We start from the raw sequence: 26,506 nt of genomic DNA, 5'->3' as shown, positions 1-26,506 counted from the left end.
AAATACTGTACCGATGAGCTTTAGTTCAGAAAAAGCAGGATTTAATCTATATTAGTGCACTAAACAGCGACTTTTATCAGCTGACTTCCTATATAAGAAAACTACCTTATTTACACGATCAATTAATTAAATCTGGCAAAATTTTAAGTAAACCCCATATAAAATGTAAACTTCACACATACACTTCTTTAGTTCAAACACTTCTTTAGTTCAAAGAGCGAGATGTGTGTATTGTGGGCGTCGCCGAGAGTCACGTGACACCGCGAGAGAATGATTTACCTGTGGGACTCGGACTGACCGTCGCACCTGTGCGCGTGCCCGATTACAGCGATCCCGGTCGAGTCTCACACTCATCTGTTATTATCACTTATAATATATTCCATATTAATGGTGTTCTTCTCAGTGGAGTGTCAGGTAAGAAACAACAGCATTTAACTTCCGTTCTCAGACAAGTTTCATGTGAGATAATCTTAGTCAGAGTTGGTGTTTTTGTATTATTATGCGTTTTAAGAAGAGTTTGTTATTGTATTTGCTTGAAATGAAACAGTGAATGTGTGTTGGTTAGTGTTGTGTTTATTTCTGCTGTGTTTGTTCGTTTCCGCGAGTCCATGTTAAACTGGTGGAACTGCATTACTCGCTCATTACTCACCAGATACTGTGGTTCACTCTTATCTCCACATTGTTACACTTCACTCTGTGTGTGTGTGTGTGTGTGTGTGTGTGTGAGAGAGAGAGAGAGAGAGAGAGAGAGAGAGAGAGAGAGAGAGAGAGAGAGAGAGAGAGTGTGTGTGAGTGTGTGAGTGAGTGAGAGAGACAGAGAGTGTGAGTGAGAGAGAGAGAGAGAGAGAGAGAGTGTGTGTGTGTGTGTGTGTGTGAGAGAGAGAGAGAGAGAGAGAGTGTGTGTGTGTGTGTGTGAGAGAGAGAGAGAGAGAGAGTGTGTGTGTGTGAGAGAGAGAGAGAGAGAGAGAGTGTGTGTGTGTGTGTGTGTGAGAGAGAGAGAGAGAGAGAGAGAGAGAGAGAGAGAGAGAGTGTGTGTGAGTGTGTGAGTGAGTGAGAGAGACAGAGAGTGTGAGTGAGAGAGAGAGAGAGAGAGAGAGTGTGTGTGTGTGTGTGTGTGAGAGAGAAAGAGAGAGAGTGTTTGTGTGTGTGTGTGTGTGTGTGTGTGTTATCCTTTACATTCATGGTGATTCATGGTGAAGTCAGTGTTTTGAGTTTCATCGTTCTGTAGTTTCAGAGATGATTGCAGAGCAGCAGTTCAGCTCATAAACACACACACACACACACACACACACACACACACACACACACACACACACACACACACACACACACAGAGATCAACATGACGGAGGTGCTGGTCTTCAGTCCTGAAACATCTGCCGAGATCAACCCTCTGGTCCCTGACCCGACCCGATCCGACGGATCCGACAGCAGGACGGAGAGCACAGAAGATCTGCAGGAGCCAGACGCCTGGACGGAGGCGGAGAACGATGCTGACGATGAGGAGGAGGATGAAGATGAAGAAGATGATGAAGATGATCGGCTGGTGAAAGCGTTCACACCGAACGTGATGATCCTGCAGTCGACGGGACGGCAACACACACAGATCCCGATGCAGGAGATCCCGATGCAGGAGATCCCGATGGAGAAGATCCCGATGGAGAAGATCCCGATGGAGAAGATCCCGATGGAGAAGATCCCGATGGAGAAGATCCCGATGGAGAAGATCCCGATGGAGAAGTTCCCAATGGAGAAGTTCCCGATGCAGGAGATCCCAATGCAGGAGATCCCGATGGAGACGTTCCCGGTGGATGAGCAGAACGTCATCCCTAACCCTCCTCCGCTCTTCCAGCCGGCCTGGATCCGCCAGATAGAGAAACCTGAAGGTAAACATCTCGCACACACACAGAAATAAACGTGCAGTTCTGTTGAAAGTCGCAGTTGCATGAGAAAAGATGTCAGAGTCACGAGGTGTAATTTTAGAGATAAATTTATAAATATGTTTTTTATATTACTATTTCAATTAAAATATATATTTAATTCGAATAACAAAAATGTTTGTTTTTTCAAAAAAGTTTTTTTAATATTTTGTACGATTTCAGTTCACGTTTATTTTATTTCATGTAACTTTTTTAAATGTGTTTTTTTATATTATAATTTCAATTAACATTTATTTTTATTTCAAGCAACAAATCTTTTTTTTATTTAGTTTTAGTTAATGATAATAACCCTGGGTCAAGTAGAGTGCATTGCATTGTGGGATAGCGTATTGTATAATGAGAAAGAGCTGATTGGACGAGTGCTTGTTCTGAACACGACCTCTCTGGTTCTGTCTCAGACAGCAGTTGTGTGGAGGTTGTGTGTGTGTGTGTGTGTGTGTGTAACAGCTCTCTGTTTCTGTGTCAGACAGCAGTTGTGTGGAGGTTGTGCGGATGTGTGTGTGTGTAACGGCTCTGTTTCTGTGTCAGACAGCAGTTGTGTGGAGGTTGTGCGGATGTGTGTGTGTGTAACGGCTGCCGCGCTCATGTTCCCGTTACTAACGTGGGCCGGGTACAAGCTCCTCCCCTTCGACGCCCCTGCGCTCGACAGCACCCCCCTCAGGCTGGTCTACACACTGCGCTGTGCGTTTTTCGCCAGCGTTCCCATCGTGCTGGGTGAGGATCTATAAAACACACATATATACACACACACACAACCATTCAAAGTATCAATAATAATAACAGTGGTCTCTCTGTAAGTGTGCTGGTGTATAAAACATATCCAGTCAAACCAAAATATGTTCAGACACCTTCAACATTTCTCACATTATCACAGTTTATTCACTATAGTTTAGAGAATGGTAATAAAATATGAGCAGAACTCAGTTGATATTTGACTGGTTTTGTCCGTCCTTCTGTTAGACTGTCTCACACATGAATTATGTTGAATATCTGTCAGCTGTTAAATTTAACTACACAATTAGATAATACCAGTTTAGCTCAACCAATCACCAAGCAATGCTTCATTGTGTTCAGTCTGTGTGTAAAAAGAGCATTAGCAATTAAAGACAACACACTTCAGCAAAACATGATCAGCTCAAAGTGTCCCAATCATTTTTGGCCCCAAATTTTTAATAAATGTCACAGGTAGTCTCTGTATGAAGAATTATTGGGTATAATATGTCACAGTTTACTTTATTCTGCTCTCCTCACTTACAGAAATACACTATAGTGTCCTGCACACACTAGTGAAAATGATCTCTGGTGTCTGAATAGCTTTTGGTTTGACTGTATATGAAAGTATTAATAATAATGAGCGTGGTCTCTCTGCTGTAGGCGTGCTGGTTCAGGGCGTGTCCCGGCTGAGGTTCGGGACGCCGAAGCCTCTGTTCGACGGGATGTGGGAGAGTCGCGAGGTCGTCGTTCACGGACACTTCGTTCGAGACTCGCTCCACCTTTACCTGCTCTTCTTCCTCCAGCTCGCCGTCATGGCAACGTACGCCCGGCAGGACCTGCTCAAACTGGTGCCGCTGCTCACCATCGTCTTCGTGTTCGGCAGGTGTGTGTGTGTGTGTGTGTGTTGGGGACGTTACTCTTAACACTTACTTTATTTAAATAATGTTACTTTTCATTTGAAAAAGTGTTACTTTTAAGAATTTCAAATGTAACATTTACATTATTGGAATTGTGTTACGTTTAAGTTGAAAAATGTTACTTTAATACTTAAATGTAACATTAACATTAATGGAATAATATTACTTTTAAATAGGAACATTAACATTATTGTAATACTGTTATGTTTAAATTGTAACAATGTTACTTTAAGACTTTTAAATGTAACATTTACATTTTTGCTAAACTTTTCCGTTTAAAGTGGAGCAAAGTTATTTTTAAATGTAGCATTTACATTATTTGAACAGTGTTACATTTAATTTGGAAAATGTTACTTTTAAGATTTTTTTTAAAATGTAACATTTACATTATTGGAACAACGTTACTTTTAAAATAGGAAACTGTTACTCAAGTCTTTTAAATGTAACATTTACATTATTGCAATGCTCTAAATCTCGCATTACTAATTATACGTTACATTGGAGATTTTCAACTGTTTTTTAAGTAAATAAATTCAATAAATAGAAATATTACGTGTTTCTTACTTGGAAAACTGTTACTTTTAAGACTTAAATGTAACATTTACATTATTCCAATACCCTAAAATTACATAACTAATTATATGTTAACATTGCAATATTTGGGGAAGGGAAACATTTTCAACTGTATTTGTAAGTAATAGTAAATAAATCATGTAAAAAATCTTTTTTTACATGTTTCTTGGAAAACCAATCCTCTAAAATCACATTACTAATTTGTCACATGGTTTGAGGAAGGGAGAGATTTGAAGTAAATAAATTCAATAAAATGTTCTCACTTGAAAAATGTGACACGGATATTACGTTGTATATTCAAAAAGTAATTTCAAAGAGTACGCGACGCATGTTACTTTGTGAAGTAGAAAGCGAACAGAAGTGGTTGATAAAGCATTGTTTCACTGAACGCTCCCACTGGGATCAGTGTGTTGTTGATGTTGTGTGTTCCTCCTCAGACTGATCTACTGGGTGTGTGTGGCGTTCGGCAGCAGCGTTCGAGCGCTCGGACTCGGCCTCTCGTTCCTGCCTCTGCTCGTGCTTCTGGGAGCAAACCTGTACTTCATCGGCTCTGTGGGCGGGCCGGAGGCGGTGTTTGATGTGGCCCCGCCCACCACAGCCCCGCCCCCAAAGCTACGGTGGTGGGGGTGAACCCAATCCAGCATTCAGAATAAGCACTGATATAAAGATGGACGTGACTTCAGAATCATCACTGAAATTGTCCATCCAGACTTTTAAATAATGAAGGATGAAAGACTGGGAGAATCCTTCGGGAAAGATTCTCTCTTGCACTGAGAATGGGATGAAACTGGATACGTGTCATGAAGAAACCTGTTTAACTGCGGTAAACCCTCGAGGTTCGGCCTTTCAGGATCTGACCTCAATAGTTACTAGTCGAGCGAATCTCACAAAGCCTGATTCACCTTGAAATCAAAAGAAAGAAATACAAAATATATATGGTGACTTAAAGCCTTTATATATACATAATGCATTATAAAAGTATTTTAATGCATGAATTATGCACTGTAGGGTCTTAAATGATTGTAACCACTGTTATAATACATTATTATACGTTCTTCTATTCGTTGAACACACCTTTAGAAAGTATAATGCATTAAAACACACGACAAACAACCAATTACAGCAAATATTATAATGCATGTTTACTTTGGTTACAGTTATTTATGGAAATATATAATGCATTATAAGCTACGTTATGAATAACTTTGATGCATTATACATTGAGGCTTCAAGTACCAAGTATAAATTTCTTTTAGAAAGTGAAGGTTTAGAAACAATTATGATGTCTTACATTTTTCCATGGTTTATTATTGTTTTAAAAATGTCTTAATAACTAATGTAAGAAATAAATAACAGGGATATGTGTTTAATAGCCATGAAAACAATGTCTGAGTAAAAGTCTCCTAAGATAGGCCTCTTTTAGAAATGAATGTAGTTTGTAAGCCGGATATGTTGGATAATAGAGTTTTACAGTGAAGTATTTTGGTGTGTAATGTTTCAGACATGCATCATGCAGTTGTGTATGTGATTATAATAGTTGATTTGTGCCATATTTCTCATGTTTACTAATGTCTGTCCTGGAATCTGATGTTTCATCTGTGTGTTTATGAATAAATGATGCACTGGATGTTTGATTGACAGGTGTATGAGACATCATTGATCCACAGTGAACACTTCAGTCCATCAGTGTTGTGAAGGAGCTTATAGAGAGAGAGAGAGAAACAGTTTTAAATCCATATTTACATTTTTATTAGTAACTGGCGGCAACAAAAACTGAAAGATCTCAGTGTTTTTAAATGTGGTGCAAATCAATGTTTACAAAATGCAAATGTACATGAAAGTAGCAGCGCTCTCCTCAAACCCCTGATGAAGAGACACACTGGATCCCTGAGGCCCGTCACTGCCGTCTGGGCAGCTATTTAGCAAAAATATATGCAAATATTTTAGGAATAAAGAGAAATTGTTTTAAAATTGGGCAAATAACTGATTATGCACGCAGGATTATTATTATTATTATTATGGGACACAGAACAAATAAGCATCATGTCTAAAAAAAATGAACAAAATCAAATAATCACTCCATTTGTTCTGCGATCTTCTGGCCAATCAGATTTAAGTATAAAGGTGTAAAAAATTCGATACGTCTGAATCAAAAACACTTTTTCCAGAGGGAGTCTGTCTGTGCAAATGTTCAGGCAAATCCTCCTCCTGCTCATCAGTAACGTGCATGTGATCATTCTAACCATCCAATCAGGGGGCAGTGACCTCATCACTGATTGGCCGGTGTGTGCATTGGGGCGGGGCTTGTACCCTAACGTCTCAGTTGATTGGCTCGTAGATGGAGGAGCGTGTCATCCTCTTGCGGACACAAACAAACACTCCACCCACGATGATGATGGCCAGCGGAGTGCCAAGTCCAACGGCGATGATGATAATGATTAACGTGGAGAAGGAGTCGGCTGGAGGTTCGCCCATGCCCATTAACACAGTCCTGCAGAGAGATCACACAAACACTGTTCAAACACACTCTCATACTGTGTGTAATATGAGCTACAGCTCATCTCATGTGTGTTAAAGCTGTTGTTCAGAGTCTCTATGATTCACTCATTGGTAGTTTGACTGTTTCAGAACATTGATCTGTTTGTTTGAGTGGCTCGTCAACTTCTGACTCAACCAATCATGTGAGTTTGGGGGCGGGACTATCTGTTTGACTGACAGGGGGCGTGTTCAGGAAACCTACTTCACTTGTGAACCATTTTAAACATGTATTTTACTCGTTTGGAAACAAACTAGACATTTACTAAAAAAGGTAAAAATTAATATAGTAACAATATGTGCTTTATAGTTGATCACAGTTGCAATCAGTGCAAAACCAGTCTAAGATCACTCACATGATAAGACAATCAATAAAATAACAATTTAATATTTATTTAATATGTGGTATTTTTATATCGTCAAATATTATAAAAATATTCAAGAACAATTACAAAATATTTGTAATATTTCCCAACAGATATACTAATCGGCAAGTATGCCTAAAAAATAAATATAAATAAATAAATGATGAATCGAAAAAGAACCAATAGAAAATTACAATCAATAAAATAATTTACATGAAGTATTTTTAATATTTTTAATTAAAATATTCAAAAGCAAACCTAAAACCTTGTTTTTAAACTATTGTTTTAATATTTTATAATTTAATAAGAGATAATAATCGGCAAGTATGAAAAAAAAAAAGAAGTCTATTATAAACCAAAAAATAAAAAACAACAGAAAATTACAATTAATTATAGTAATTGTACATTCATTTTTATATAGTATTTTAATATTTAAAATATTTTATTATTCCTTTAATAATACCAATCGACAAATATGAGTAAAAAAGTAAATAAAAAAAGAAACCAATTGAAAATTACAATCAATACAATTATTTAATACATAATATTTTTAATATCTTCAATTCAAATGTAAAAAAATCTAAAGCAATTTTTTTTTTTTAATCAAAGACCATTACAATCAATATAATAATTTAATATTTGTTTTACATTTAAATATTTCATTTTAAAAATACCGCTATTTCCTAACAGATCTAATCAGCCAGTGTGTGTAGAAGGCAGATGATGAACTGAATGTAAGAGTGCAGTAGTGTCCTCTCACCAGCTGATGTAGTTGGTGTCGCTGTAGAACACCGGGTCTTTGTCGACCCCGAAGCTGATGTTGAGCCCGCGGGTCTGAGCCTCGAGCGTGAAGAAGGCCTGGACCAGCGCGGACTGGGGGATCCGGCTCACGGACACCAGAGGAGAGCTTCTGCAGGGCGTAGCGTCCTCAAACAGCGGCTCGGGTTTCCGGTACGCCACGGGCTTCCACTGGGAGAAGCCCCACACACTGCTGGAGTTCAGCGGGAGCGAGACCCAGTCGAACACCTGACAGGAGACACATCAACATCTCTTAGTGGATACTGCACTGTTCATATACATGATTCAGCAGTGCTCATCATTACTGCTGCTCGTCATCTTGAATCTCTTGCAGCACCTCTTCTCTTCTCTGATGATGTGGGCGGAGCAACCTGTCACTCACATGAGATCAGCCAATAGAGACGGAGCGCATTTAGGCCACGCCCACACCAGGGGAAACTGTCTCCATTGAGTGTGTATTGTGTGAAGCTGCCTCCTCGTCATTTATGACTTGAAAAACAAAACAGTGTCTAAAAGCTGCTGTGTGACGAGGTGTACAGCAAACAAGCTAAACAACCCAGAAATAAGTGTTTATAAGCTGAAGACCCCAAAATACAGCGTTTAAGGACTCAAAAGTGGACACAGGCTGGACCGAATGGGTGAATTGTGGGATCCTGACTCTCAGTCTGCACTAAAAATACACTGTGTGTGCTGTTAACATTTTATCACTGGTGAGTAAAATATCCAAATGTCAGTTTGATATATTATATTTCTGTAAACTAAGCTATCCTGTGGCCGATTACGTTCTCCTCAGCGGCGCAAGTTAGTTCTCAGAGTAATACGACACGCTGCTCTGTCTGAATCGCCTGTGTCCACTTTTGTGTCCTTAAACACTGTTTTTTGGCTTATAAACACTTATTCCTGGGTTGTTTAGCTTGTTTGCTGTACACCTCGTCACACAGAAGCTTTTAGACACTGTTTTGTTTGTTATAAGTCAGAGATGACGAGGAGGCAGCTTCACACAACACACAGTCAATGGAGACGGTTGGGTTGAGGATTGTATGGACAAAAAGTGATGCAATTCTGAAGCGAAGACTTCATTTACAGGCCTTAGAAATACACGCATCACATATGATTGAGTAGGGTTTAATAATCTGAGAAAATGTTCAGGACTGTTTCCCAAAAGCATCATTAGCCAACTATGGTCAAAAGTTCAGTCACATTATCAGCAGTTCAACGAGTCGTGTTTCCAGAAACCATCGTTCCCCAGGAGCATTCGCAAACAGCATCGCAGAGTCGTGTGTGTGTAACGACAGATCTCGACATGACATGTGGACTCAATAAATCCTGATCTTGAGCAAAATAAGCAAGCTGACATTCAGTGCAACATGTGTCTTTTATTTAGAATACATACTAATGTCATTTACGACTTTAAGAGATTTAAAGAGCGCATGTGTGAACGAGCTCTAGTGTAAGAACGAGTCTATGATTGAATCTGGAAATAAAGCAAAATAACTGAGAAAATGAGCAATAGTCCTCAGATGCATGTCTGTAATTTATAGCACAACATCTAGCCTTAATTCGACCTCAAAACAGATTCAGTAAAAGAAGTTATACTCCATAACCTGCCTGACATCATTAAAGCTACACTGTGTAACTTTTTTAGTTGATTCTTAGCAAAAAAAACACTTAGTTCTTTCAAAAATATATGTGCTCATTAATGTATATTTAATTCTTTCAAGTAATAAAGTATTCTCGTAAGTTTATAATCTACCATTGAAAGTACATACGGGTGAGGGGTTCGAATGCCGGTCGCCATGTTGCCCCTCCATCTTGAAACTACATTAGCCAAAGAGGGACATACCTGTAAATTCAAGCTTCGCCTTTCGCGCTTTAGTGACACAGAGACGAATGCGAGGGGGAGATTACTCGCGACTGCCGGCAGATTTGAAAGATTGCTGATGGAGGATCACGCCTATTCTCGAGGACATGTAGCAGAGTCGCCAAGGAAGCGAAAGAGAGAATTAAAGCGTCAACGCGACAGGCAAATCAGCAAGACCAAAGTCAATACTGGAGTAACTTTTCCCAGATGGAAAGAGCTCATGAGGAGAAGATTTTAAAAGGGACGCCGAAGTTGCCTGCTTTCTTCTCGACTGGTAATTCAGCCTATTTGTGTAAATTCAAAGTTTTATAGTTGCTTGTCTAACCATAGCATGGTTGTGCATAACGCCAGAACGACCTCTAGTATAACTTGCGTTACTTTTCCTTGCGTCAATGGTGAAAAAGTATTGTTTACCTTGTAACATAAATCTGTGCTGCGACGGATGATAGTTTTAAAGGCGCAATTGGATGAAGTCGAACTGGAAGCCATGTTAATCTTGGAATAATACAGCCACCGTAGGAGTTAAAACACCCTCGAAATTGAAAGGAACAGAAACTAATATTCACTGGGTAGTCATATACAATTTCACCGCTAGATGGGGGAAATTATCACACAGTGTAGCTTTAACCAGCGTGGTTGACTCTAAGGGTTGAACGACCAATTTGCAAAATTACAGTTTCGGGAAACAGCCGTGACTCTCTATCTGATTTCTTCAACGATCGCACTACAGTGGTGAAGCAGCGAGTTACAGCGGTGTGCGGGAAACACAGCCCTGGTTAGTTGAAGTTTGTACCTTGGAGACAGAACGACGGGAGGAGATTGTGTGCGACAGCAAAGATTGCATCATTTACAGGCCTAAATATGTGTCATATGACACAGGCCTCAGGAATAAACACATTATATGTGACCCTGGATCACGTCACCAGTCTCGAGTCGCACGGGTATATCTGTGGCAATAGCCAACAATACACTGTATGGGTCAAAATCATACATTTTTCTTTTATCTCAAAAATCATGAGGATATTCAGTAAAGATCATGTTCCATGAAGATATTTAGTACATTTCCTACTGTAAATATATCAAACATGTATTTCTGTGAGTGAATGCAGCACAATCGCCAACATAAATGAACAACTTTAAAGGAGATTTTCTCAATGTTTCGATTTTTTTTGCACCCTCAGATTCCAGATTTTCATATAGTCATAGCTCGGCCAAATATTGTCCTATCCTAACAAACCACACATCACTGGACAGCTTATTTATTCAGCTTTCAGATGATGCATAAATCTCAGTTTCAAAATGTACCGATGTGACTGGTTTTGTGGTCCAGGGTCACATATGTGATACAGTAGAGTTTACTAATCTGAGAAGATGTCCAGGTTTGTTGAAGTTTGTACCTTGAAGATAGAAGGAGTGTATTCATCATCTATGGAGCTGCGGACATCGACTCTCCCCTGGAAGCCGGAGTCTCCGACCGCCTGGAACTCCAGGAGGAAGCGGGAGTGGTTCCCTCGCGGCGTCACTCCGTCCAGCCAGACGTGGAGCTGAGAGGAGTTAGAGTTATGGAGGAGACTCGGCCACGCTCCATCACGACCCGCAGACTCGAACACCGACAGCTGAGGAGAACCAGAACAACACACACGTGTGTAAGAGACTGGTCTGCACACACACAGATTACACCCCAGGAACAACACACACGTGTGTAAGAGACTGGTCTGCACACACACAGATTACACCCCAGGAACAACACACACGTGTGTAAGAGACTGTAGTCTGCACACACACAGATTACACCCCAGGAACAACACACACGTGTGTAAGAGACTGTAGTCTGCACACACACAGATTACACCCCAAAATACTGTCTATTTCAGAATGAGCTCCTCCTCAAAATGGCTTAATTATCATAGAGATGAAGGAGGTGAAGTTATAATGTTTCTTCACCCTTTTGAGTTTATCACATCCTGAGCAAATGGTCAATTGTAGAACGGGAATGAGAGACAGACACAGAGAATCGATTTTTCGATTAATCGTTCTTTAAAATGTGGTCGATTCAAAATCGATTCTCAAAAGCCACGATTTGATTTATTTCCATATTTATTTCTCTATCACCCAAAAGCCAGTATTAGTGTTCCTCCACTGTTCATAGGCTTCCATGTTACAGTGAATGCTGGGAGATTTTATGTGTGTTTTATCTTAAACATGAAATAACCTGATCCTGTTTGATCAAGGCGTGCGACTGTTCTCACTCGTCTAACTTTCAGCATCAAGACTTCATCTTGGATCAAAATCCTGTCTATTCATTGTATGCATCTGAAATATAGAGTTGGGTTCTGTTTTAAGTGTACCTAAAATAAAACGAGTTTAATATACAGGTTTGTGGCTCTTCATTTCTTTTTATTAATTAACCACTTGTAAACTTATGTTCACTGTTCTTTTTTATAAATCTATATTCACTGAGTCGAATCGGGAATTGAAATTGAATTTAGAATCGAATCGAATTGAGAGCTTGTGAATCGAAATCGAATCGAATCGAATTGAGAGCTTGTGAATCGAATTGAGAGCTTGTGAATTGAATTGAGAGCTTGTGAATCTAAATCGAATCGCATCGGGACATCTGAATCTAATACCCAGCCCCAGAGAACAGGGTCTGGACTTCATGAACACACAGATCACAGCGGTTACAGCAGGATCAGCTTGATTCACATTACGAGTGTTAAACTGTAACAGGATAAAAGGTCTGAGATTCGGATGTTCTGGGTTCGTTCTGGCGCCGGTGAACCCGAGGTGTGCTTCACCACTGCTGTGCTGTGATAAACTTCATTCTTGAGATCTTCGACGTCCACATCATTTCTCTTACACATGAATCATCTCCATACTCAATTAAATTCACGTTTATTTGTATGACGCTTTTCACAACACACAGCATTTCAAAGTCCATATTACAGTCTAGAGCGAAATCTGAAAATACCATATTCCTCCTGTTGTGTGTTTGCTGCAGTTCTGCTTACCTTCAGGCAGAGGGAGCCGTTGAGGAAACTCTCAGCTTTCTCCCGGCCGCACAGCGTGATCACGTGATCCGACTGGCTGACGGTGGCGTTCAGCTCCGCCCAGATGAAGTTCTGGAGCTCGTAAGGAGAGTAGAAGCTGGACTCCGCTGTCGTCTGTGGGTCTGCCGTGTTGTTGACGTCATCGTACTCCCATATCTGAAACACACACACCTTCATGTTCATGTTATCAGTTTCCTTTCTCTTTAACCCTTAAAAGCACGAATGTTTCGCCAATCATTATTACATATTAAGGTCTTTAGCGACCCGGATATATATATATATCTAACACGGATTGATCTCGACCTGTCGTGATGATATAAAACTCTCCTGATATTAGAGTCACAAATACAGAAGAATAAAATAAAGCATATTTTGTTAACTTTTGGAGCTTGAAAGGGTGTTTTATACCATCATCATTCAGCATCTGCCTCATATTCGCCATCTCTATCATTTTCAACGTCTTCAAAATCAATATTTTGATCGCTGACGGCTTCTTCACCAGATCCACCATCAGGGACACTAATATCTGAGTGTGTTTGCAGTAAATCGCTGATGCTTCATATTCTTTTGTTTTCTGCCTGCAGTAACTATGAGTGAAACGCCACGTCATCATTGTGTATCAGGCACTGCCATCTTGTGGAATAAAGGTGAATTGCTCTTATTCATTCATTAAAGGTTTAACTATTGTTGAAAAAAATACACTGTTACACACCGCTGGTCGTTAGCGACCCTCAACAATTTTTACAAAAAATTAATGGCAAAACAGGCATTCTTTTATAAAAAAAAATGTTCTTGTTATATAGTTTATAATGAATTGATTGAGAAATACTAAGAAGGTTGATATCTAACTTTAAAAAAATGAATGAGGAGGAGGAGGGAAGTGAATGACGTCCCGGGCCACTAAAGACTCGAGGCATGCGTTTAAGGCGAGACACGGCAGGCAAAAACATCGTTTATTTTTACTGGTCAATTTTGAGATTTTTGGATATTTGTCTGCAATAACATGTCTTCTTTCAGACTTGTGGTGAAAAAAAAGTCAGAAATACACATTTAGGTCTTTATTTTACTACACTTTGTCTGTTTGCGTCTGTAGATTTCTCATAAATTCAACAAAAGTTGGCGTTCTTAATCAACACGCTGCTCCGCGATCTCTGTCTCCCTGTCATCACACACACCATTAGAAAGCTCTCTCTCCTGTACAATGCTGTCGGATCCAAATATGGTAATTTCCTTCTTATCAGCAACCAATCGTGAAAGTAAAAGGGATGAATGCGCAATCTCATTGGCTGATGATAAATCTTTAAAGCCCGTTTTCTCAAAAGGACTTTTCTCTCTGAAATCTCCACTTCAGGAGCACCTCTATACACCAAACCTTCCAGTCTTGTACCTAGTTATATTATGATGACATTTACAGAGGGATTTGTAAATATATTATTCCTATCCTGATTTATATAACATTTTATTCCAAAAAACATGGCGAAAATCTTTTTTTTTAAGGCTATTGACAGTATATTCTGATTTACAGGATAACAAAAGTAGATATCCATAAATCCCTCTGTATTTTTTTTCCCATCTAATATGTGAACACAATGAAAAAATCCTTTTTAACCTGGCTTTATCCAATACTCAGATTTTGTTTTTTTTAAATATATGCAAATTAGCGCATATTTCATAGATATTGCCTAATTTGCATATTTAAACAATAAATTACAGAAAACTTGTAATACATTTTTTCCTCATCTTAATGTAGGTAATCAACTGGGAAAGTTTCATGGTGATATCTGCTAGTTATAAATGTTACCCTATTCAATGTTTTTCAGTGTCTCGCCTAAAGGGTTATTTCGGTTATTTTAACAGTGTTCCTGTAGTGACCAGCAGCAAACGTCATTGGTTAAATACCCTGATGATGCATGAAATGAGCCTTGACTGCATCTCACCCTGGTGAAGACGAGTGCCGAGCTGTAGGTCACGCTGCTCTCCGGCGCCACCTTCAGGCTGCCTGAGGAACTGCGGTTGATGAACACAGGCCAGTTGACCTGCACTGCGGACTCTGTGCTGTTGGTGTGGACCAGCAGAAGCGCTGGAGCTCCGAGGTTACACAGCAGGAAGTGAAGCGTGTCGTTGGGTCCCAGTCCTCGCGCGTGAACCAGAGCGACTCCAGGAGGAAGAGACGAGGGAGGACTCAGACCCGGGTTCAGCTCTACAGACACCTGAGGACACCAGAGAAGTGTGTGCATCACACCAGTGTCATTAGACCGATCACAAACACCCTTATAGCACAACTGTAGAGAGTCAGATTCATTCCAGAGTGTGTGTTGAATATCATTGATGTGAATTCAGATGATTTATGATCATGAGCTGATCATGTTTTGCTGAAGTGTGTTTTCTTTAATAACTAATGCTCTTTTTACACACAGACTGAACACAATGAAGCATTGCTTGGTGATTGGTTGAGCTAAACTGGTATTATCTAATAGTGTAGTTAAATTTAACAGCTGACAGATATTCAACATAATTCATGTGTGAGACAGTCTAACAGAAGGACGGACTAAACCAGTCAAATATCAACTGAGTTCTGCTCACATTTTATTACCATGTTCTAAACTATAGCGAATAACCTGAGATAATGTGATTGACTGTATATCAGCAAGGTAAAGTTTTCAGACTGACTAACATAGATGACATTTTGTTGAATCATGGCAAATAAAATAAAATACACATATGAAATCACGTATAGGTTTTTGTGGTGGGAAAAGTGAAAATTTTGGAAAGAGCAATCTGAACTATCACCATAAGAAGAAAGAAAACCATATATTTAGCTCTGATCTAGTTTAATATGCCTACTGTTTATTTCTTATCACTTAAAAAAATTAGTTTAACTTAAGTTATTTATAGATTGTCAAATGTCTCTAAAGCTGTGACTGTAAATGCTTTGTATAATGGTTTGACTCAATCACTGAAAAGAACCAGATCAAATTAATGATTTGTCATAATTATTAATCATTTACAGTGCATTCATATAGTAAATGTAGAATTATATTCACATTACACTAAATCAGTTGTACTTGGGTGTTCATGGGTTTCAAACAGAACACATATATCATAATTAATTAATTTACATAATACATTTTCATGCCACTTATTATACATAAATACAATCTAGTTCTGATCCAACCTTTCATAAACACACAAAGAGGAACATAATGATGATGACCACTTTTTGTAAGAGATGCGCCTAAATATACAGCTAATAAACACCACGTTCAAAGACTTGATTAAAAAAAAATAGTTTTCTATAAAGTGTCTATTATTATGTAGGTGTTTGCAGCTTTTTAAATGTTATTTGTTGTTGCACCGGTATGAAGTTTGTTCATTGTTTTCGGTTGATCTCAATGATTTATTCTCACCTTTCGTCGAAATTTATCTCCATTTCCCAGAAATGCAAGCGCGGCACCAAACACCACAAACAGCACAGAACATATCAAATTCACTTTAAACACCGACATGTTTTATTCTCTGAACACAAAAGCGGAAAGAAGAACTGACATTTCTGCTGTGCTGTTTTGGTTTCGGGTGAGCCAGTCATGTGACCCGCGGCATGGCGTCATCACGTGACATCTCACGTACTCGGTTGTGGTAAATCTGAGCTCGCGGTCCGTTTCACCGTCTTTAGTGAAAGTTGTAGGATATATAGGCAATAAATAACAGTATTTTAATGTAATGTTCCTAGAAGTGAACAGCCATTAACAAGAAGAAGAGGAAGGAAGGAGACCTTCATTTTGTCATCATCACGTGATCACCTGGCAGGTTCTTTCCATAGGTTCTTCCACACGTGAACAGTGAAATCTCAGTAAAGTTACTAGATCTTGATATCGGGGATCGAATTTTCTGGCATTTCTGGTTTCGGGCTGCCTTCATACAGAACTCCGGCTATTTCCAGCAGTTTCCCTGAATTAAAACCCAGTGTGTTTTAGCTCAACTATCGGGACTTCCGCATTCTCTCGGACCGCCGCTAACATGCCTTCACGGTTTAACCCGTAAGTATGTAAATGTCCTACAGACAGATTGTGTGTTTTGCTCTTATCTGGTTAGTAAGTTTATTTATGTTTAGAAATGTCAAAAACCAAAATAGCTAAAGAAACAATAAAAAAAAAAACTTTCAACTAGGTATAAGAGTTTTTAGTAGACTACGTCATGACGCATTGGATATTATTACTTTTAATATATTTAAAAGTAGTCCTAATATAATACAATATAAAGAAAATAAGCAATAGGATATAAAAGAACATAAAAAAAAAAAAAAAAGGGGCAGAAGGATAGTTCACCAAAAACTCCCTAATTATGATTTAAAGGGCCAGTTCACCAAAAGTGTAAATTCTGTCGTCGTTTACTCGCCCTCATGTTGTTCCGGACCTGTATGAGTTTCTCTGTAATGTTGAACAGAAAAGAAGATATTTTGTAGAATGTTTGTAACCAAACAGTTAATGGGCACTATTGACTTCCATAGTGTATATATATATATTATGGACGTCAATGGGGACCAGAAACGGTTGGATAACCCACATTCTTCAACAAAGGATTGTGTTCAACATTACAGAGAAATTACAATACAGGTTCAGAGCAACATGAGAGTGAGTGAATGACAGAATTTTCCTTTTTAGGTATTAATGTAATCAGTCAACTTGGGAAATGATGAAATCCACTAGTTACACAGGCTTTGAATTAGACAGCCTTAGTGTTATAATATAACCTTTATTCAATATCTAAACACTTAAAGTGAGCATGTACAGATCTAGCACATAATCAGCCCTTTTCTATTCTCCTCAGACACAAAGCACTGGTTTTACTGCCATGCATCTTCTATTGTGCAGGTGAGTATTTCATTTCTGCAGTGTTTTAATATCAGTATTTACTGAAAGAACACGTATATCAATATGTTATTGTGTAAATCCTCAGGCTGTGCTCCTCAGCAGAAGCCGTGTCTCCAGTGTACTTTATCATGAGCTGAAGAAACACCGGAGTGTTCATGTGGACGTCGAGCATCTGTCAGAAACGCTTCACGGAGAGATACGTGCCGTCTCCAGCTTATTTACAGGAGAAGGCTGTTCTGTGGTCGTGCCGGATTGCTGGAAGTGGGGCTCGCCGATCACATTACGAATATATGCTGATGATAACCAGTCGTCGGCTGAGCCGCTCTACGTCAGCGCAGGGTTAACGCCTGGTAAGACTCAGATCATCTCATCAAGTGAATGTATCATTTGAGTGAACTATTCCTTTAAGTTACTATATACTACATTATAGTCTAAATCTGTAGCCTATATACTAAACCAGCGATTGCTTTGCTCTCTCTGCTCCAGTTTCCACAGACTGTGATCCAGACGCCGTATCAGGCAAGAGCAGTGAGTCAACTCCATAATGAAGGCTTGATTCTTCAGCTAAACGCCATCATTTTATATTCATTTAAAAAACATTTACAACTCTTCTTTATAATTTAAGTGACGATGACTGTGTTGTTAACATGCACCCTCATAATGCATTATTGCAATTAAAGTTTACCTCGTGTTAACGCCATACTTTGATCAAATTAATGCAGTATGGCTCATAATTGTAGAAACCATAATCATAATAAAACGTATGCTGAATAAATAATAATAAAGAGGCCAGAAACTGAGTTGATGTTGACAGATAATAAAATAACCACAACTCTTAGCGGATAATCAGAAGAGGTTTGAGGCGGTCATGTAAACATGACATTAGAGTCCTCCTGTAGTCGATAACTTTATCCCTTAAAACTCATCACCAAAACGACTTATTTAAACGTTTTTTACTTGAATGTCTTAAAATATCTTGAGTGTAACTCGACACCCTTGCCTCATTTAGTATGCGCGGTTCTATGAATATGCAAATGATCCCCGCCTCCACTCACTCACTCAGCTCAGAGATCCACTGGTTGACGATCACACGTTGATCTGATTGGTTACAAGGTAGTTTGTGACGTCAGAAACACCAGCGATTTCAAAGCGTGTTTTTGAGACTGTCTTTGGTTCACTGCAGTTTTAAGGAGGAAATACTCAGCAATGCTGTCGACTTATGAACTTACACATGCTTTGTCTTAAAGCAGATTAAAAACACCACATAGACATATAAACAACATTAAAAGCTGGATTTACACCACAGATGAACTTTAACTCCTCACTCTGATTATTGGAGATGATCTGCATTATTGCTGCACATGTAAACACAGTCACTGTTAGTGTTGAATGAGCAGGACTTGATGCGAGTTGTGTGTGTGTTCCAGATCCTGATGTGAATGTGTCTCACACACTCCTGGTTTTGCTGGCGTCTTTGCTTCTCCATCTTCTCCCACCGTGAGGAACTGAGATAACACACATTCACACACACACACACACACACACACACACACCAGCTTCTAGTGCCAGACTAATCCTGCTCTTCTCCACTGGAACAAGTCAACGATGATGTCTTTATACACACACAGCATTACAACACATGATCATCTTTATACACACACAGCATTACAACACACACATGAACATCTTAGCCCTCAGATCACCAGAACATTACCAAACTATCAGGATTATGACCAAAAGTGCATTAAATAGAGCATTCCTCTATAAACTACATGCTTTTGTATCAAATTTCATATTTTTATACTGAATTTGACACCAAGTTACACTGCCACTTTATAATGTCGAATATGCTGTACTGTTTGTATATTTATAATAAATATTTATATATTTAAGTGTTTTGTGCACTATTTTTTCTCTTTATGAAAGGAAAGCTGTAAATTATACAGCGACTGCAACACTTGCTGGACAATGATTTGCATTATAAATGGGTTTACAGTATAATAGTGTTATAGTCATATTTCTTTATTCATTTGTTTACATTTTAATTATTATTTGATTAAATAACAACAAAATAAATACAACTATTAGGAATAATAATTGCTATTAGATCAGATTTTGGTTCTGCCTTTTACTAATGAAATAATGCACACACAGTTTCATGGCCTGTGTAAAATATATATGTGTGGTAAATGATGTCCAGTCACTGACAGGAGAGGGAAGATGCTCGTTTCAGACATTCATGATGATATAGACCACATCCAATAATATATACACACTTGTTTATATTTTATATTATACATAATTATGGAACTGCACAATGAATAAAACTGTGAAGCGTAATAAACCACAGCACTTTAAATGATGATGAACGTGTGTAAGCTTTATGAGAGTAAATGGAAACACTGTGTGGTTTTAGTGAAACCATGTTTAACAAGTTTAACCAAGCATGGCTTTGAAACTGTGAACGTTATGAGAGGAAGTGGAGACGTGTGGTTTCAGTGACTCTGCACTGATCTGAGACCTGTAGTTTGATCAACAGCGTTACGAGCGACAGACACAATGGAGAACATCATGTTCTTTTGTGTTTTCATTCAGGATTATTCACATCACTTCTAGAGGTAAATTTACTCTATGCTTTAACTGATCATTTTAACCCTTAAATAACAGATGATTTCCTCTAAATAATGTTCAGGCTCAGTTGATGTTCCTCCAGATGTTCCTGAAGATGAAGAGACTCTGTTCAGAGTCGAGCTGAAGGACAGAATCAGTCTGAACTGCAACATGACCCACAGATATGAGATCGCCTGGTTTCATCAGTATTCTCCACAACTAACCCACTAATATCTGCAAAAACCAGCAATACAGCCGGAAGAAAACTTCTAGTTACGCTCAATCTCAACAGAAGTCGTCCAAGATTCGCTGCAGATTTAGAGATCACTGCAGTCACGCGAGTTATTACTGGAGGAACAGAGTCACATTCAGGACTTTATTTCTGATTTATCTTCACAACTTCTTCAGTGTTGATGTTTTTGTAAATGATTTTACTTTTGCTCAGTATATTTCAATCTTCACTAGAACATCACTCATAAAAATATGTTATTTGCCAATAGATTAACCATTTTTGGTTCCTTAAAGAACCTTTCAGTGATCAGATCTTATTTTCTTAGTGTAAAGAACATTTTTATAATCTAATGAACCTTTTTCCACTATAATGAACCTTTTGTGGACCGAGAAATATAACTCATATAAATATAAATAAAAATATAAATATAAATATAAATAAGCCAGAAGAAGTGGAGATCACAGGCGAGAGTCGATGTTATTCTTCATTGTGTTTCATTTTCTCACGACTCTAGTTCTAGTTCAGCAATATAAGTTATTAAAGAAAAAGCCCAAAAGTTCATTGGTCTGTACAATCATAAGTCATTTTTGTTTCGGCAAAGAACCTTTCAGTAACAGATCTTAGAAGAACCATTTTTTCTAGAACATTTTAATGATCAAAAAACACATTTCCATTATAAAGAACCTTTTTAATGGCTCTTCATGGAACCATTGATGCCAATAAATAACCTTTATATATATATATATATATATATATATATATATATATATATATATATATATAGGGGAGCGCGGGGCACAACCTAACGCGGGGTTAGTTGTAACACGCTTGTTTTAAATACTTCCACACATGCTAGGATGACGAAACTTTGTGTATTTACTAGTTGCCATATCAACACTATATATAAAAAAAAAATCCGCCAAATTTTTTTTTTTTTGAAGATATCCATAGACATTTATTAAACCATAGCAAAAGTAAATTTCTTACTTAAGTTAATTTTTCATCTCTATTTTTTCTGTTTATTTAAAATAAGACAAATCTGATATTATTGTTATTTAACAGTTGAGATATTTCTTTAATGCTTCGCTAACTAGCAGAAGACACTAGCAGGGTTTAAACCCCAGTTGTGCAGGCGGGGGCTTGTTGTAACACTGCGTTACAATGTGCCCCTATTAGAAATATGCTATTATATTCTATACTTTTATTAATTTTATTGAGAAAACGTGAGAAAAAGGTGAATAAAGACTGAGAGTCAATGTTCAGAAATTACTAATTATTGATTTGTTTTGAACTATGTTGTACAGCTGTGTTTTCATGTGTTCGTAGTCAAAACTCAAAAATGAGTTTATATTTAAGTATTAACAATTGCCATTATTTTATATGAAAAGTTTTTTAATTGTATTATATTTAGAAAATATTTTAGTTTGTTTTGTATATTTTTTTAATTAGATCAGATAACATTTTAAGCTGTCATATGGTAATGTTACAATGTACCCCACCTATGGGGCATGTTGTCACATTTCACTTCCATTCTTTCGGGGTATATCAAGAAAAAAGTATATACTGTATTAATAAAACAAAAACACATAATTGTAGTAGACATGTGGGAAATTAATGTGGGAAAAAATAAATACTCTGAACCATAAGTAGATTTACACAAACTGAGAAAGTCAAAAAGCGTTACTTTGTGCCCCGCTCTCCCCTATAAATATTTATACATGCCTCTTATACGTCCCCACATCTCGCCTCCGCACCATGGGCGACAGGGCGTTCAGCGTGGTAGGCCCCAAACTGTGGAATGCTCTGCCACTTGAGTTGCGCCAATGCACAGGTTTATCCACTTTTAAAACTAAATTAAAACCCCATCTTTTTAGCTTAGCTTTCCTGGCAGTCCCATAATTTGACTTGATTGATCTGATTTTACACCTTGTGCGCAGTGTATTTCTATGTCTTGTGTGTGCATGATAACATTTTAAACCCTGTATGTTCTTTATGTTTATGTCTTTATATTTCCTTGTCTCTGCCTATCCAAACTGTACAGTGTCCTTGGGTACCTTGAAAGGTGCTTTTCCAAATAAAATGTATTATTATTATTATTATTAAACCATCATAATCATTTGTGGTTAATATTCAGTAAAATAGCAATGCTTCTGTTTCTGCCACTGTCTTTCATGTAGTATTTATAAATATAAAAATATTTAACCCTTGTGCATCCTTGAGGACATTTTTGGCTTTTTCAGTTTTGTTTTTTTGATCACTTTGCCTGTGTTAATGCTAACTGCATAAAATTTGGCACGGGTGTGTATTTTTATTGGAATTTTACTATTTCATCATCATTTTCTTTAAAAAATCTATTTTGCACTAGTTACACAAAATACTTCCTCTCAGGACCTTAAGGACAAAAATGTCCCCATTGAAACCCATTAAAACTGCATTTTTTAATCCCTGTGCCGTTTAACTATAAAATGATGCAATCTTTTTTAATAGGCTTTCATTCTGTTGGCAATGCTTCAAAATGGACATTTTTACCATTTTTTATCAGATGGTGCCATTTTTTCAGGTTAGGCCTATAAAGCAAATACTCACTTTATTCCTGTTTTCTGCTTCGGCATATTATAGAGCCAACTGGATAAATTATGCAACGATAATTGTGTGGGTTTGTTGGTATGGATGTCTAAGTGTGGTTGGTATGTGTGTTATAAAAAAAATGTGTTTGTGTGCATGTGTGTGCTTGTAATATTTGAGAGAGAAAAACTCAACTGCAAATCGAAAATCCAATCACTGTGTTCACCAGTGGAGTTTTGCTGGCATCCAATGGGGAAAGTCTGGTACTGCGCCCAAACAAAATCTTACTGAAAGCTCATTTTTTGAGATATCATCCTCAAATTTGGAACACAACCTGTTTAGATTTATGGCTTTGAATTTATATCAGTTTTAGAGTTCCAAATGTTTCATAAAATATATATTTTATATAAAATATTGATTATAATGTTCATAAATATTTTTCATAAACTTAAACTTCTATAAAAAAAATTTGGTTGCACTTTTTTGCAATTTTTTCACTTCAACAACAATCTGCCAAGGGTCTTCTTTAAAATGAGACCAAACTTAAGTATTTGCTCCCAAGCATAACATTTTTATGAGAGTTTTTTGACTTGGACATTTTTGTCCCTTTTGGACCTATGAGTAAGTTTTTTTTTTTTTTTTTTATGTTAACTGCATTAATTTTGGCACAGGTGTCTATTTTTATTGTAATTTTACTATTTCACCCCCATTTCATTTGAAAAAAAAAAAAATGTTGCACTAGTTACACAAAATACTTATATATATTTTATATAAAATATTGATTATAATGTTCATAAATATTTTTCATAAACTTAAACTTCTATAAAAAAAATTTTGGTTGCACGTTTTTCACTTTTTTCACTTCAACAACAATCTGCCAAAGGTCTTCTTTAAAATGAGACCAAACTTAAGTATTTGCTCCCAAGCATAACATTTTTATGAGAGTTTTTTGACTTGGACATTTTTGTCCCTTTTGGACCTATGAGTAAGTTTTTGTTTTTTTTGTTACTGTTAACTGCAAGAATTTTGAGCTATTATAGAGCCAGTTGGATAAATTATGCAATGATAATTGTGTGGGTGTGTTGGTATGGATGTCAGAGTGTGGTTGGTATGTGTGTTATATATAAAAAAATTGTTTGTGTGCATGTGTGTGTTTGTAGTATTGATAGAGAAAAACTCAACTGCAAATAACAAAGCCAATCACTGTGTGACCAGAGGAGTTTTGCTGGGATCCAATGGGGAAAGTTTGGTACTGCGCCCAAACAAAATCTTACTGAAAGCTAATTTTTTGAGATATCAACCTCAGATTTGGAACACAACTTATTTAGATTTATGGCTTTGATTTTCTAGCCATTTTAGAGTTCAACTTGTTTCATAAAATATATATTTTATATAAAATAATATTCATAAATAATTTTCATAAACTTAAACCTATATAACTTTTTTGGGGATTTACTTATAAAAAAAAATTAACTTCAGCAATAATCTGCCAAGGGTATTCTTTAAAATGATACCAAAGTTAAGTCTGTGCTCCCAAGCTTCAACTTTTTATGACCGTTTTTTGACATGGACATTTTTGTCCTCTTTGGACCTATGAGTAACTTTTTTAAATTGATGCACAAGGGTTAAACTTAGAGTTTAAGAAGCATGTTTTAAGCAACTGATGTTTTTACATGTTTATATCAATAAGAAAAGCAAGAGTCAAGTTCTGTCACAGCAAAGACAAACAAACATGCTTGAATATCATTAGACCTTAGACTTTTGTCAGAAATGTACATCTTTAGACATATTTTATGAACATTAATATATAAGCTGAGTTTAAGGAAAATATAAATTCCATCTATTTTATGGCACATAAAGCTCGGCTATAAATAAAAATGTCTTCAAGTTAAATGTGTTGTTGAGAGTTTGATCAAATAAACGTTATTTGGACAGCTGAGATTTATTAAACCTTTGATATTCTTAATGCAGGACTGAATTGGCTAATTGTAGCCTATACCCATTTAACAGTGAGAATAATGTATCATTACTGATTAACTTAAAAATTCAGCATTTAAAGCTTGCCGTAAGGTAGGGTTGGGCAATAACCAAAAGCCAAAAAAATCTGTATTATATACAATACCATAATCAGGGAAGTTGAGCTTGCAGGAGGCTCGTGTTTTACCTGCTTTTGACGTGACGTTTAACATCAATTCCCGCTGGGTTTGGTGGAGCGTCGCACGCCCCTTCCGTTCACAGTACACACACACACACAGTTCAGTTTATGCAGATCCGCCCAAAACATTCTATCAAACACACGGGAGTCATAGACAGTAAAAGAGGTCACTGGGTGCTTTTGGAGGAAGCACAGAGGAAGGGAAGGGTCTGCGGTGACTGTGAGCGACTCCACTCTCGAACAGGAAATATGCAAATATGTCTCAACCCCTATTTTTAGTTTATTTTTTGATGATGAACCGCAGTAGCGGCTGGTGAAAACCATGGGAATGTTTTAGCGCAGTGGCTCCGAGCTTGTGGAACGCTCTTCCTCAAGACATCAGTCAAGCATCCACCAAACGTAATAATACGTTTTAATTGTTTTTCAAACGCGATCTACTGCGGCTCTACGTTCACACGCTTGTTTTCAGTCTTTCTACATTTAATTTATCAATATATCCTTATAATTCATTTAATTTTAAATAAAAAATAAATTAATTATATATTTTAGATGTTTTTGGTTAACATCGTCACATCTGAACAACGTCTGTGTAAATTTGTTTTAACGAAAATTGTTAAAACATAATAGGCTATGTTGTGAATAATTTTGATTTAGATTTTTTTTATATATATTAATCATTGTCAACTTGCTATCAGCAATTATCATTAAAAATAATGCAAATATTGATTTACACATAAATTGTTTCTCCTTGCATACTCAAATGCTGTTTTTCAGCTCACCATGAGTGAATTTGTTCAGAGGAGAAATCCCCCATGCACTCCTCAACAAGCAGCCATAACAGATGCCATAACAAACATGCGGCCAATGTCAATGGTGGAAGATAAAGGATTCAAAAAAATGCAACCCAGGATACATTCTTCCCTCAAGGACCCACTTCACAAAATTAATGGAGAGGAAGAACCAGGAGAAAAGAAACAAACAGAAACAAATGGGCACACCTGAGCATAAGCTTGTTCAGGATGTAAGTACGAGATGGAACAGTACATTCTACATGATTAACAGACTGATTGAACAGAGGTGGCCTGTAACTGCAACTCTATCTGACCCATCTCTCACTCACAGAGACAAACGCTATCTTGACTTGAAACCAGACCAGTGGAGTCAGCTTGAAGAGCTTTGCACTGCTCTTAAGCCTTTTGAATGTGCAACTGTTTTTATGAGTGGGCAGGAATATATAACAGTCTCTTCATTGCCTCCACTTGTGAAAGGGCTCTTGAAGTCCACTGGAGGTGCTGCCTACGATTCAGCTTCAGTGAAGTC

General features: G+C 37.5%; 2 protein-coding genes and 1 long non-coding RNA gene across 3 annotated transcripts in view; 2 read left to right on the top strand and 1 right to left on the bottom strand.

Moving 5' to 3' along the window:
* Positions 1–17,760, top strand: part of LOC307163783 — a 485,677-nt gene extending 467,917 nt beyond the window's left edge. Inside the window, exons 2-4 of the long non-coding RNA XR_013822140.1 lie at positions 16,574–16,790; positions 17,581–17,624; positions 17,710–17,760. This is a non-coding gene — a long non-coding RNA (uncharacterized lncRNA). The remainder of the gene's footprint in view (positions 1–16,573; positions 16,791–17,580; positions 17,625–17,709) is intronic.
* Positions 240–6,512, top strand: tmem79a (transmembrane protein 79a). Its single transcript, XM_079879914.1, has 5 exons — positions 240–414; positions 1,229–1,886; positions 2,469–2,654; positions 3,315–3,537; positions 4,582–6,512. The coding sequence occupies exons 2-5, from the start codon at positions 1,343–1,345 to the stop codon at positions 4,772–4,774; spliced, it is 1,146 nt and encodes a 381-aa protein (XP_079736040.1). The 5' UTR covers positions 240–414; positions 1,229–1,342; the 3' UTR covers positions 4,775–6,512.
* glmp (glycosylated lysosomal membrane protein) lies at positions 6,464–16,582 on the bottom strand (the record flags this gene model as incomplete). Its single annotated transcript, XM_079879909.1, has 6 exons — positions 16,161–16,582; positions 14,691–14,963; positions 12,715–12,909; positions 11,101–11,319; positions 7,805–8,070; positions 6,464–6,635 (listed from the first exon to the last, which is right to left on the bottom strand). The coding sequence occupies exons 1-6, from the start codon at positions 16,257–16,259 to the stop codon at positions 6,464–6,466; spliced, it is 1,224 nt and encodes a 407-aa protein (XP_079736035.1). The 5' UTR covers positions 16,260–16,582.
* Positions 17,761–26,506: the final 8,746 nt, after the last annotated feature.

Source organism: Squalius cephalus (assembly GCF_949319135.1).
Source record: "Squalius cephalus genome assembly, chromosome: 8".
In the NCBI taxonomy this organism is placed as follows: Eukaryota; Metazoa; Chordata; class Actinopteri; order Cypriniformes; family Leuciscidae; genus Squalius; species Squalius cephalus.
This window is presented reverse-complemented; position numbering and strand designations above follow the sequence as displayed.